This window comes from Eurosta solidaginis, chromosome 2 (assembly GCF_040869045.1).
Source record: "Eurosta solidaginis isolate ZX-2024a chromosome 2, ASM4086904v1, whole genome shotgun sequence".
Classification (NCBI taxonomy): Eukaryota; Metazoa; Arthropoda; class Insecta; order Diptera; family Tephritidae; genus Eurosta; species Eurosta solidaginis.
In genome coordinates this window covers 239,437,059-239,451,790 of record NC_090320.1, presented here as the reverse complement: position 1 = coordinate 239,451,790, position 14,732 = coordinate 239,437,059, and the positions used below count along the sequence as shown (strand labels likewise).

General features: G+C 38.9%; 1 protein-coding gene across 1 annotated transcript in view; it reads left to right on the top strand.

Annotated features, from left to right (window-relative positions):
* Positions 1-8,970, top strand: part of Trpgamma (Transient receptor potential cation channel gamma) — a 362,261-nt gene extending 353,291 nt beyond the window's left edge. The window contains exons 20-23 of the mRNA XM_067767341.1: positions 49-390; positions 1,980-2,324; positions 3,893-4,023; positions 8,621-8,970. Coding sequence (XP_067623442.1) covers positions 49-390; positions 1,980-2,324; positions 3,893-4,023; positions 8,621-8,869 — 1,067 coding nt within the window. The 3' untranslated portion in view covers positions 8,870-8,970. The remainder of the gene's footprint in view (positions 1-48; positions 391-1,979; positions 2,325-3,892; positions 4,024-8,620) is intronic.
* The last annotated feature ends 5,762 nt before the right edge of the window (positions 8,971-14,732 follow it).

Here is a 14,732-nt window from a genome sequence, read left to right as displayed (position 1 = left end):
TTAAGCATATGTTCCAATTCTCAGGCCTATAATCCAATTCTCCGCTAGGTGGTGGCGGTAAAAAGAATCGTCAAAAGGAGCGACGTCTCATGAAGGGTTTCAATATCGCACCGCCCGGTTCGACGGGCTCGTTAGCACCGGTAGCTGAATTCTCCACTTCGTTGGACAATTTTGATTCACAACATGAAATACTGAGTTCTACTCTATCGAATTTGTTCAATTCAAATTTTATGCACAAGAATCATCAGAATGGTCATAGCAGTGGCAAGGAGTCACCCACGAATGGAAATACTACAACAACTACAACTACCATACAAACAACAACAAAATACAATAAATCAGCATTAAAGCCACATAATAAACGTATTGCAGGCCATAAAAAGCGTTGGGGTAAGTTTATCAGATCTATCTACCCGCGTAAATGTTTTACCCTTGGAGTGTGATCGAAGCCTCTGAGCCCATTCATGGTAGTTGAAACTTGTATCACAAATTATGTTAATCTGAGTTAGAAGTAATTTCCCCAAAGTTTTCCAGTAATTTAATCTTCTTTTAAGCTGATGATAGCCTCTCAAATCCCTTAGGAAGTGTTAAATACTTAGAGCGAGTTCCAAGTCTATTCCGTACACTGTAGCTATTCTTCTCTGTAGTAGAGATTAGAAATTTCGCTTATTCCAATCCATCTGCTAACGAATCGCTAAACTGTTGAATAAATAACTCCAATATTCAATAATGCAAAATGGTTTTCATTAGACTACTTTGAAAGTACTTTCCAATAACACTTATACTTCACAACCAATAGCGTGCTTAAATCAAAACTGATTACTGATTCCTCGGCTTGCGCTGCTTTTATACTCTCAGTTTTCTCATCCATCCATTTCTCCTAAGGTCTAGTCATTTCGCGAAATTGTATTCCAGAACAATTTTAACCCTTGCTTGGTTATTAGCTATATACATGTACACCTATTTGTTTATGTTTCTCTTATCCATATGCGGGTATATGCGTGAGTACTACTTCGGCTGATGATTACATGTGTTTGCGAGTATCTCTTCGTTGCCTTGTATGTACGTATGTTTGTAAATGATGTTTGATTTGCTTACGTACATGCGAATGGCTGCTTGGTATCAGCTTAGTTATACTAGTATCAGGTTAGTGATGCTAATATTCGTCACAATACATTAAAATAGCAACAGTTCCATCAACAAATCTGCGGAACCCACGATCATACTCCAATGATGCTTCAGAAGCTTGGTGACCCAATAACTATAAGTTAGAAAAGATGTACAGAGCGAGTATCAATGAGCCGTACAGTCCTAAAGCTGAAGGCACTTGAGATTCTTTAAGATAGTTGCATCGTAGGTGTCCTCTTTCCACTTCTTCATAGTTTTCCTCTTCCAGAGGGTTCTGTGTCATGCCGTCGATATAGATAGTGGCTTTACTGGAAAATCAAATCCGAAAAAAGAGTATGCGATACCTTCATTAAAGCCTACTCATTGTAAAAGAATAGAACACGAGCCAGTGCGGTCAAATCGTTATACTGAGCTTGCTTACTGCTGCAACTTCGTCAGTCAAGCAGCACTAATGGCGCTATTTTCCCATATTATATAGCCCCAAGGCAGCCAAATAGCTACCAGTAGAAGCGGTGTACCGCAGGGAGCTTCTTAAATATTACGCTCGTAAGGGTTCCCGTTTCTAAGGACGTTGAAGATAGCGAAAGCTAGACGAAATCGCAAAGGACTACTTGGATTCAGTTATCTGATTTGGGTACTTCATTGACAATGTCCCACAATTTTACCACCCCTAAGTCTTCTTCAGGATAATTAATAGGATGGTCACATTGAGTTGAGGGTTTAAGGTTTGCTTTGCACGTTGTCCTAAAGGAATGCGTTTCATACTTCTTGCATTGTGTAACTCTTAAAATCCTACTATCTGATTAGAATAGGTTCCGTTTTCTCAAATTTTTCTCTCTTCTTACTCATAGGCACTCTCATCGAAGCCGCAAAGGTGGGAAATGTTTCCAAAATGTTGGGTCGTTCCAAATCCGAAGATTCCGTATGCAATTCCTCGGCCAACTCGTCGCCCGTACACGGTCAAGTGCGTGTCACATATGCACAAAATTCTGCACAGCATTATATTGGAATTGGCGATGCGACAACAGCGGGAAACTATCATATAAACAATGCACACACTCCCACACGTCATAGCACACACGCAGCAGGCACATTTTTGAAGGAGCACAGCAGTAGCTTGAATAGTGGAAGCGGTAATAGTATCAGTAGCTGTAATGGTGGTAGCGGTGCTTCACATTTCTTTCATACAACAACTGGTAAGTACAGGTATTAGTTGTGGACGGAACTGAGTAAGCGAAGACGGAATGGCGGGTGCTTTAATGAATCTTTCCGGGTCATGCCATAATTTGAAAACGGGTGTAAAGAGTCCTATCGCGGTATCAAGCAAGGATGTTAGAAAGCACTGACCCTAGGCCCTATACTTAATCTTGTGAACGATCCTTATACTCGTTCCTCGTTCCTAACGAAAGCGGGACGGGCTCACTGAATGTGTTGGGCAATCTCATCACTCTCAAGGCAGGGGGCACAGTGAAGCTATCTCCAACACTTCTTAATCTAGGCGTCATACCTGATCTTGCCAAAAAGGTCAAGCGGTGTCACCCTCCTCGGCGCATTTAAAATTGCTGAACCAAAGCTTCATACCTGTTTCTAGAAAAGGCGAAACAGATGCACAAAAAATTATACACAGTCTTATTCTCCTCAAGGCAGGAAGTCCGATGCACAGACGCACTTAAAATTTTCCTTCTCAAAGCAGAAATTGCGGCAAATCAGGAAGGCTCATCTTTCTCAAGGCAGGAAGAGTAGTGAAGCCATCAATTACATTGTTGATTCGAAACCTCATACCTGTATTGTCGAAAGCAAAGCAGACGTATTAAAAATGTGCCGACATATCATCCTCATCAAGGCGTGAAGAGCCCATCACCTACACTTTTGGCTCAAAGCCTTATACCAATTTTCCGAGAAGGTGGAGTACATGCACGTCTGTCGTTTCATCCTTCTTATTAAAGCAAGAGCAGTTCAGCAGTAACAACTCTGCTGACTCAAAGCCTAATACCTAATCATAGCGAAAGCGAAGCAGTTGCACAGAGACTACTCAGCCTTCTCATTTTCTTCAATGCAGGAGGAAAAGTAAAGCCCTAATATACACTCCCGACTCAAAGATCCCATGCATTCCTAGCAAGGGCTGAAGCAAACTAGCTGATAGTCAATAACGCTAAATATTACACTTTACCCTCATCCAAAACTTGGAGTCGCCAGAGCCTTGGCTGTTAAAGAAACAGGGTTCGCCAGGGGTAGGTGAGGTTGACAATTCGGTTGGAGAAGCTATTTGCGCTGGCAAACCTTTGAATCAATTTGGTATTTTAGTCGACTCTTGCGACAGGCAATACCTATATTCGAAGCCCTCTAGCCCGTTGAGGAAGCCTCATCATATCGGAAGTGGGGCTGGCGCACAGAAAATACCCAGCCGGCAGAAGGGCAGAGCTCACTGCTAGCTGAGTATAATGCGAATGGAAGAATACGCTCCAGCCTATAAATTATTGCTATCGAGACTCCAGTTTGGAAGAGGACTAGACCTCCATTGAATTGTAAGAGATATGTCATGATCTCCCTATGTGCTCCCAATTCGCGAAACTGCTACAATTCCCATGTTAACTTTAAAATTGTTAACAAGGCACAACCGGTTCTTCAAAACTCGGAGCCGCACATCACTAAGCATAAAATTTATATGTAATTAACTAATCCAATTTATAATTGCAAGTTTTCTTACAAAGTTTTTATATTTGTTGTTGTTGTTATTTGTTGATGTTATCTATCTCATCTCCAGGTCTAACTGCCATAGCCGCTTTAAAAAAGAAACGCAAAAAGTTTTCATCGAGTAAAAATATTTGTCCCGTTAACGAGTCCATATCTACTGCCAATAATAACGGTGCGTCGGAGGCAGCATTGAACGATAAGGTTTTGTATATTTCTACTAGATAGTATTGGAGGAACAACTGTTAATGTATAAACGAATAAACGACCACCCGAACGAATCCAGCACATAAAGTCGTATGTGCACAAAAAACATGGCTTTAATTTTAATAGAGTTTTTGTAGATTATTTATGAGTTTTAGTGACTAGAAAAATACAAAAAATGATTTTAAAATAATACAAGGTGGGACAAAAAGTATCCGACTATTGGAAGACGATCTGGCTCTTTTTATTTTCCAGTTATCATTTCGAGTATTTAAAGTTAGGAACTTTCGGGAGGGTATGGCTGTGGGGTTAACATTTTTGAGCTTCAAAAAATGCAACAACAATTAGTTATAACGATTTTAAAAAGAATTTCAAAGCGGGCCACTACATTCCAGAAATAATCCTCGAATAGCCTCGGAACAGTCCTAAAAACAAACCCAAAGATCTCGCGAAAACAAAATCACGCCATAACAGTCGCTACATGATAGCAAAAACAATCTCGAAATCTTCCCAAGGTATTCCTGAGTTGATCTTGAAACGGTTACGAAATTGTCCTAAAACTATACCGAAACAATTCCAAAACTAGCCCTTGATAAAATACCGAAAACATTCCCAAAATTATTTCAAAATGGTAACGGAGTAGTCCTCAAATTATCCCGAAACAATTCCGAAATAACCCTGATATACGCCCGAAATTATCCCGAAAACAAATTTTAAATTAAAAATTCGGAAATATATCCGAAGTAATCCCGAAAACAATTCTAAAATTATTCTGAAAATGTCGCGATATTCTTCTGAACCTGTGCCTTAAAAACATTTCCGCAAATACACCACAATAATCCCAAAATGCGCCCTACTTCGTAAGTTCGAATGTCTCTTTATACCGGAACTCATTTGAAGTGCACACGGTTCTGTTGGGCCATCTCCTGAAGATATCGGCGAAAGTTAGTATAGTGTTAGTTCAGAATTGAATGAGTAAAGCCAAGGTATACGATTTCTTAGCTGTTGCTAAAAATAAAGATTTCCTTGCACATAGTGTGTTTTCCTATCCAAATCAGCTGATACTTTAGTCTGGAAAACACCACGACAATCAGGTAGTCTTAAAGAGACTTGGCGGTCTCGGTTCTATGAATAAATCTCTCCTCCAACATCAGCGTTTAACTTAGAACCGTAGATATATATGGTTCGAGGGAGAAAACTATAATAGTTATTATGCTAAATTGGCCTATGGTTTTAGTATTCCAGCACGACGACTCTCTTAAACGCAGGTCTAACGTTGGTGCTGTTCTCTATCCTGATAGATCCAAGAACGTAGGATATCAACAATGATCTGAAGAGTTCTCTTGACAGTTGTCATAGAGCAACACTTATGCTGATCATACTTGATCCCTGCCCTTTTCCCAGCAGAATTTGGTTTAACGCTTTTAGGAATATGAATCGAATAATCGCGATACAAAAACATCTACATATATTGGAAGATGGTCCCCATTTATTGCTAATGGCTCTTTTATACTAAAAACCAGTTCAAACATACTCTCATTATGACGGTGAATAAAAATGTTTCCTCGCATGACGGTGCCGAAGGGAAGGAGGAAGGAAAAGGTTCTTATACCATATATCTTTCGTCTAGGTCAAATAGAACAATTAAAAAACAAACAAAGCAGTTGTAACGATTTATAACAGAGGTTTCCCCATCTGGTTCAATAGGAACTAAGTATAAAAAACGGGACGCACTGCGGCCATTCACAGTGGACATAAATTCCTCCACATGAAAGTATTGCAAATCACATACACGCGCTTCAACCTAACCTTAGATGAAAAGTGACGACTCCCTATGGTTTTTAAAAAGGAATGTTTCGGAATCGTTCGAAAGCAGAGTTCTGGGATTTAGATACGATTAATGATACTTTTTTGGGCCACCTTGTAATTAAATGTCTTGCTTTAATTTATCCATATTTGATTTGCCTCAACGAGTACTTTTGAATTCTACAAAGCGGGTATTCGCCGAACGTGATGTGTTATATAAATAGAAAGGCAGAGTCTCTGGGTGCGAAATACGAACATTTGGAAACTTTTGATGTTCTTTAAATCAAAAGGTTGATCCTCCTCTGTGGAATAATATGGCAGTTTTGATATTTCCTTTTATTACCCACCGTCGTAAAATTATGGCCCGTACTATCCAATCGGTTTCGGCTTAGTTTAAAAAACTGCGGAATATTGAAAAAAATCGGACCAACATAAGAATGAATTCGTTTTACTGTAGAATTCAAGGGAACTCATCTACTAAATTCCACTGAAAATAAATCCCTTGACGACTGTCGACCCAGGTAGACTACTTAAAACTTCATAGAATTGCGCGTTTTTATTTTTTAGTGTAATGCCTTAAGTGGGTGTGCAAAAATTCTTCGCAGTAAAATGTTTCAATTTTGCAACCATACAAGGTGGCAGCACGGTGACATACATACAAACATAAAAAAATCTATATATTTCGATTTTTTTTTTAAATATAGAACCTGTTCCTGTTTCCTCCATGGATCCAAGGCGAATTCAGTACCAGGTGGTGTTATCCCAACAGCTGATTGCTTCTTCTTAATAATTTTCCATACAAAGCCTTGTACAAGAATATGTCAGTTAATCGAAATCAATGAAAATTTTCTTTTGATTTGGCATTCTTCTGCACGGCGAATTGGTTGAATTCGCTTTTCCACCACCTGGTATGGATTCGCCTTGCATGGATCTGTGCCAAGTTGATTTGAGCACCAGGTGTTTGCTTTTTCTTGATTACTGAAAAACAAAATTTCTTTTGACGTGACATACTTCTGCACGGCGAATTGTTTGAATTCGCTTTTCCATCACCTTGTATAGGTTAGGTTGAACTGGCCGGTCCATGAGGACCTCACATAGACTGAATAAGTCCGTAGTGTTACCAGAAATTTATTTTAACGACCAAACTGAAAAACCAGGACCTATGTTATAAAATAAATCCGCCCTCTTGGCAAATACTAGAAGCTTCCTAGGACTTAAGCCACTTCCTGCTTCTTAGCCTGGCAAGCGCAGGGCACGAGCACAGAACGTGCTCGATCGTTTCCTCCTCCATCCCGTAAAATAGTATATTATTTATTTTTTCATCAATCAAATTCTGTTTTGAAATTGATTGCCTGTTAACGCGGAATATATTCTTAAACATAGAAAAGGACCCTTCCACATCTACGCTGGTAATAGGCGCGAACTTGAAGGCAGAGATTTCAGTGATGGTATACTTTTAAAACGGCAAGCCCCTTGTTCTTGTTAAGAACCAAATTAAGCTTATTGCTTACAGGTGAAAAATATACAGCACTAAATTTTTTTTCAGTTTTCACAACAATTTCTACTTGGGCGGATAGTCGATGAACTTGCTTCTAATGTCAAAATTGATTCTGGCAAAAAATTTTAGTTACTGTAGATAAATACAATCTGGCTACTTAGTTTGTTATGGCGCAACAAATCCTGAGCTTCCTTAATTGTCTGAGAATCTAGGCAATCAAGGGAATTATTGATTTGACTTATGATATCGAAATTTTGGGGGTAATAGCTGACGGCATCCAGCCACGTCCCCCATCGTGTTATTATTGGACGTGGAGGAAGCGGTAGATTTGGAGCTAACTCTTCAAATATTCCTAAACGAGTATGATATTTTAGAAGCATTTTCTTAGCATTAGAAATAAAACGATCAACCAAAGGATGCTGATCTCGTATTTCCTCACAAACTCGATGAAGCCCAAGAGCAACACAAGTTACGTGCGTAATCTTAGGGTAAACAATTTCAATCGCCTTGGCTGCTTTTTTCATGTATGCGTCTGTTACCAGTAGCAAAATTTTGTTCCTGTCGTAATTCACGCCCAAAATCCTTACAGAACCTGTTCTGTTCTTCCTACTAGTCTTCATAATTTCAATTTAAGCTGAATAATGATTTTTATTACTTATGCCGTAAATAAGCATTTATTTTTAAAATATGCAAAAAATGCTTTTATTGGAAAATATGCTGAAATATGCTCTACAAATAGCATTCCTACATTATATATTTCGTGATATTGCATATGAAAATATACATGGTTGAGCATATTTTTGGTTGCCCTGGATATAAATAATTGAAAAGCGATTGAACAGGTGATCGAGGCTGTTTACTATTGTGACCGTTTTTTTTTTTTTTAAACATTCGCCACTTGTATGAATTCACAATATTTTCCATTTAGCAGTCTGTATATAGTCGACAAAACGACTTTTCGAAAAAAAAGGCGCTATAGAGAGGGCAAATATCACTAAGACCGACAATCGATTAGCATGAAAGCGGGCAAACCTGTTATAGCATTTTATTATTAGTTTCAATTAACTTGACATTAATCCTATTAGGCCAATTTTAATTTACTTCATAACAGATAATTCATTGACAACTTAAACTTTAATATCCAATTGACGCTGTCTCTAAGCCTTAAACATAAACATTTAATTACTTTTGCGCTAATCATAATAACTTTTCCAGTTCTATTTTAAAAATTAAACATTGAATATATTAACTAAAACCGTATTTTCCCTCTATTTGTTGTATCCCCTATATTAGGCACTTAAACGCGTCTCCAGCTATCCAGCCTCACATACCAATGGTGTTACGCCAAGTGGCAAAGATGCCATGATCACCGCCAAACCGCGCCGTCACGAACAGACACAAAGTCAACATGACTCTGTCGAAACATCAACGGAATTCACACTCTCCAACGAATCACAACATTTGGATCCATCCAATACGTCCGTCAATTCTCGTGAACCATTAATAAGTGGCAGCTATGCTTCGACAAGTATTATGGGTTAAAATAAATGTAAGGAAATCGTATCACATTTCGGATTTGATGAATGAGAAACCAATGGTTTATAGAAATGGCCAAGGCGAATTCAGTACCAGGTGTTGTTATCAGAACAGTTGATTGCTTCTTCTTAATTATTTTCCATACAGCGCCTTGTACTTTAATATGTCAGTTAATCTAAATCAATTAAAATTTTCTTTTGACTTGACATTCTTCTGCACGGCGAATTGGTTGAATTCGCTTTGCCACCACCTGGTATGGATTCGCCCAAGGCGAATTCATTACAGGTGGTGTTATCCCATCAGCTGATTGCTTCTTCTTGATAATTTTCCATACAAAGTCTTGTACAGCAAAATGTCAGTTAATCGAAATCTATGAAAATTTTCTTTTGACTTGACATTCATCTGCACGGCAAATTCGCCTTGGATTCGCCTTAGAAACGGCTTAAAGCATTTTTATAGTAGAATTAAGTCAGCAACGAATAGCAGTCGAAAGGAAAAACAAAAAACCAAAAAATGATCTCACATTGTTATGAACGTACAACAAATAAGGGAATTCACTTAACCAAAGAGGGTACAACACCCAGAAAGCAAAAAAAAAAAATAAAAAATAATAATAATAATAAATAGAAACAACATATTCATTCCTATACATATCCTATATACGCATATACAGACAGAGCACATATTTACATGGCACTTAGAATATGCATAAATATATATATATATCAAATATGACATATAACAATCTATGGATTAGACAAAAAATTAAGTTCACGAAACCCAGATAGCTCCCAAAGTAGCATCATTATTATTTTTTTTTTTTTTATATATATATTGAAGTTCGAAAAAGTGGATTAACTATAAAAAGGTGTCATTGGATCATTTATAGTAAATAGGGACACGATATCGAAAGCAAACTACCGATACGATACTCATATCAAGTATCGCTCTAAGCGACAGAGTAGGTACTCCTTTTTGATACGTATGAGGGACCTAGAAAGCACAACATCACGGGCGGTGTCCCTCAGGGATCTGTTCTAGGTCCAACTCTTTTGAATGCGATGTATGACGGCGTGCTACAAATTGGCCTTCACGGAGGCACGGTAATTGTCGGCTATGTAGATGATATTGTCGTAGTAGCAGTGGCCAAGAAACCTGATCTGCTTCAAGTATTATATAATGACGCCGTGGAAAGAATAAAGGAGTAGCTGACGAACATGGGGCTGGAGATGGCTAGCAATATACAGAAGTGGTTTTGGTGTGCTCAAAGCAGACTGTGGATGAGTTAGTCCTAACCATAGAAGATTATCAAATAAAATCAAACCTTTCCTTGAAATATCTAGGAGTAATCATTGACTCAAAACTAACTTTTAAGGAGCACTTCAGGGCGGTGGGGGAGAAAGCTTCTAGAGTTAGTGGAGCCCTGGCGCGAATAATGCCCAATATCGGCGGCCTAGGCGAAGCTACCCGTCAGCTATTATCCAACGTAACCAGCTCTATAATATTATATGCAGCACCAGTATGGCACGGATCCAAAAAAGACCACCAAAAGGATATACTGGCAGCCTACCGCATTACTGCTATACGAATAGCATGTGATTATCGGACGGTGTCCGACGACGCGATCCATGTTTTATCCAGGAAAATCCCTGTAGATCTACTCACAGTTGAAATGGCCGATCTGTATGGCATTGGAATCAGCCGACCATCTGAAGATGCTAAGAAAAGCGCAAGGTCACGAACAATAGTTAGGTGGCAAGAATGGTGGGAAGAATCGAAAAAAGGGCGCTGGACCTTCAGACCAATTCGGAATATAGTTGAATGGTACGAGCGAAAACATGGCGAACTAAATAACCACCTCACACTGATATTGAGCGGGCACGGAGGCTTCAAGGAATATCTACATAAGCGAGGGATAGAGGAGGATCCTTTCTGCCCACACTGTCCCTCCGAATAGGAAAGCGCAGAACATGTAATGTGTCACTGCCCTCGTTTTTATGGCGAAAGACTCACTGTGCACAGAGTTTTTGGAGAGGAGCCTTCCATTAGGAATTTAGTTCCACGAATGCGGGGACAAATAGATTGTTGGACTGCTGTGAGCAAGATGGCCTTTATAATAATGATGCATGATGAAAGGGAGCGCAGAGAGATGCGCATACGAAGTAGTGGCGACTAATCGCCTTCCCTCTCCCCCCCCCCCCCCCCCCGTGACGTTATACCTAACGGTGGTCACGCGGGGTATGGACACATGAACAGGATTTGCCTGGTTTCATTGGGCCACTTAAGGGTAGTGCGCTACCCCAACGTCCAATAAACAATAAACAAAAAAAAATATCGCTCCACAAGTATCGGGCACCCAATAGTATCGAAGTAAAAAGGCTCCATACTCACAAATATCGATGCTGAATTGAGAAGACAAGTGTGCGTAGCAGTAATGCACCTTCAATTGAGATCTCAATATATCTTTGGATGTATAAAAATATGTCGAAATAGGACCGAATTCAGGAAGAACGCTCTGTCAAGAGCGAAGCAACGCGAAAAGAGTTCTACGTAAATCTGGCACAATATCTAAATAAATTAAGTGCAAGTTTCTGCCCAAAATTTCTTTCGATTCGCGAAATAATTAGAGAGGAGCAAACATACAGAAGTGTCCATTTGGTCGATTAGCTCTTTCCGTGCATTTAACTGCCACCTTCTACTGAAAATTCGATACGCTACTCGAAATACTCGATGCGAAAAAGTATCGAGTATAAAGTATCGGTATCGAATGTCAAATATATCGATATGGCAAAGTATGGTTTCGAGATTCATGTCATAACATAAAAAGTGGGCAAGAATTGCACATGATCAATCAAGGAGGAAAGATGTGAAAACTAGCGCGAAACTCAAAGTTTTTTTCCAGAGAAAGCGTCGAAAGTCCCAATCACTCTGGTGCTACCGTCAAGTATTACGTTGAGAGACGTGTTGAGCGTTCGCCTTCACTTCTTTTGGGATCAAACTGTTGTTCTTTACAGGGCGCACTACGTTGAGTAAACGACAGTCATTCCATCTTTCTTAATAGTTTAATCCACTTTAGAAGACTTTGCTTTCTAGCAATTTTCCAAAAAATATTTTAGACAGTATAATCCTCCGTAAGTACTTCGTGGCTTGCATCTAGAGTTGAAGTTGTAGTTTGTATTATTTCGCCTCCATAGTGGTCGCACAAGTTGAACCACGAAGGTATTGCGTGAAACTAGCATGCCCGCTTAAATAATGGCTCTTGCAGAAATCTGCTTGGCCATGCTTTCTTGATATCTGGGGTGCATCGGTAGGTCCAGTGTCCCATTGTTAAGTTATCTGTGCTTCCGGATCTGCATACTAATCTCTCTTGCTTCGAGTTATGAAATGACATATGTTCTCAGAATGTGCTGTACTCGAAAAGCACCCAGGCCATAGCACTTAACCTCGCGGAAGTATCACTGATGCTCTGGGGAAATTCAATAGTTATTTTTATTTACACGGCTCATTACGATGATATTTAAGTTACTTTTGCTACTTCCTTTCAAAACCTATATGTGTAGTAATATAGTATGCACCGAAGGAATTGCCAGAAGGTTTGAGATTTGGTGTAATACTTACCCAGAAAAATTAACATACCCGACAGCCAAGTGCTTATTAAGATCACCTAAGCAGTTTATACATTCCCTAAGTCAGCCTCGAGCGCCTCCACTATTTTCTTAATAGTACTAAAAGGCTCCTTTCCCATCGTAATACAGAGTCTTTAATCACCTAAATGGCATGAGTGAGGAGCGAGGGATGTAGAAAAAGGAGTAGTGAAGCCATAGAGAGCAGTGCGTAAAACTTTTAGATGTGAGCGTTAGAAAAAATATAGCCTTAGTAACGCGACCATGCTCAATCCAAGCTCGTGCTCGTTCATGCAGCGATTCGTTAACTGAGTTTAGCAGGGTCTTTTCGCTGAGCAAGCGCAGTATGTAAATATGACCCTAAGTATCGTAGCAGGTTTAAGAAAAGAATATTGGACCCACCACTTAACAGCTATTACAAATAAAAACAAACCTAGTATCAGAAATCTGTTTTCTGATGACGAATCATGACACCCGCTCACGGACAGTGAGTTAAGAAGAGGCATCTAATATGTCCAGACTCTTAATGGAGAACCTGCAAATGGGGAGTTCTTCGGAGTATTTTAGCGAAAGGTTATCGAAAATTTGTATGGTCCTTCATATAATGCCAAGGGTTAGTATAGACCAAAATTGATTAAAGAGCTGTAGGAAACCTTACTTAGAGACTACTAACCTTGAATAGCGAATAAAAGTTCACAGGCTTCTATGGATATACCTTGTCATGCGATTGAATGAAGACGCTCCATGCAAGAAAGTATTCCTAACCGAAACAGTCAGGAGCTCGGTGGAGTTCTGTTAGCTCGCATGGCTACAACTTAAGCGTATGTTCAGCTGGTGGGCTTCGGTGTAGATAAGGCTCGATTCAGCTTATCAAACGCTGAGTGCCTGTAAGTGTATTGCAGGCGGTCTGTTGAAATTATTGATTTCATCAGTTTTCATTGTTTATGGTGACTGGGATTTGACGAGTCACTGCCCAAGGGGAGTTCATGCGGTTGTTTCTGCTTCAGCTGCAAGAAGATTGATGAGTTGCAGTCATCGAATCACTCCATGTTTCAGTATCACGATTTTGTCGAAACTAAGAGAAATTATTACGGACTCGACTAACTTGAACTTCCGGACCTTTTATTTGGGGTCGGGATCGGTCCTTTTCAACATTCCTGTAACATTTATACACAACGATTCTCTAAGTAGATAAAGCTTACGTTCCTGTTATCTTATGTGGTATCAGGTCGGGCCTTTGCGCTATCCAAGAGAGAGAGGTTCTCTACCGGTGTAGCTGCCACGTAATCTAACCTAACCTAGATCCCACTCCGCTCAAAAAAATGGTCGTCGGAAAACAAAAATTTTGGAACTGGGTCATACTATATTAATCGCATATTTATATCCACTCCACTTTTATGTATATCTCTGCATTTAGCTTCAAAATCTATACAAGTCCAAAGCTAAAACACCCAACTTCACGCATTTGAAAACCATCTATCTATACATATCATTGTTATTGTTGCATGCACTCCTTAAAAAAACTCTCTAATGACATTAAAAAAAAAGAACTCATATCATTGTTAAAAGTTGCCTTAGAACGAAATTTTTTTATATACTTAAACACGAATAACAAAAAAATGTTTTAGATGAAAGTTTATAAAAAATTATTATTTATTGGTAAAAAATATATAATTAAGAATAAAAACTAAAACTGTTTAAAACGAATGTAAAGCATAAATAATAAAAAAAAAATAATAATAAGTAAATATTTGTTTTTGTTTAAGTTAAATTATTTTACGGGCCGAAATAATATAGAAATAAAAATGATAAAAATATAATAACACTATATGTGACCCGGTCTATGAAAAGGTGGCTTAAGACTCAAAAAAGAAATTGCGAGAAACAGCTGTTAAAGATAAACAATGCATTTCTTCAGTTTCTTAGTAGTTTTTCTTTTGCATTATGAACAGTCATACCCAAAAGGCAAAGCACAAAGCAGTTTCTGACCATTATTTTGGCCCCGTTGCCATCGAAAAAAATGCTATCAAAACAAGTAAGGAAGGCTAAGTTCGGGTGTAACCGAACATTACATACTCAGCTGAGAGCTTTGGAGACAAAATAAGGGAAAATCACCATGTAGGAAAAGGAGCCTGCGGTAACCCAGGTATTAAAGAGAATTTTAAAAGGGATTGGACCATAGTTCTATAGGTGGACGCCTTTTCGGGATATCGCCATAAAGGTGGACCAGGGGATACTCTAGAATG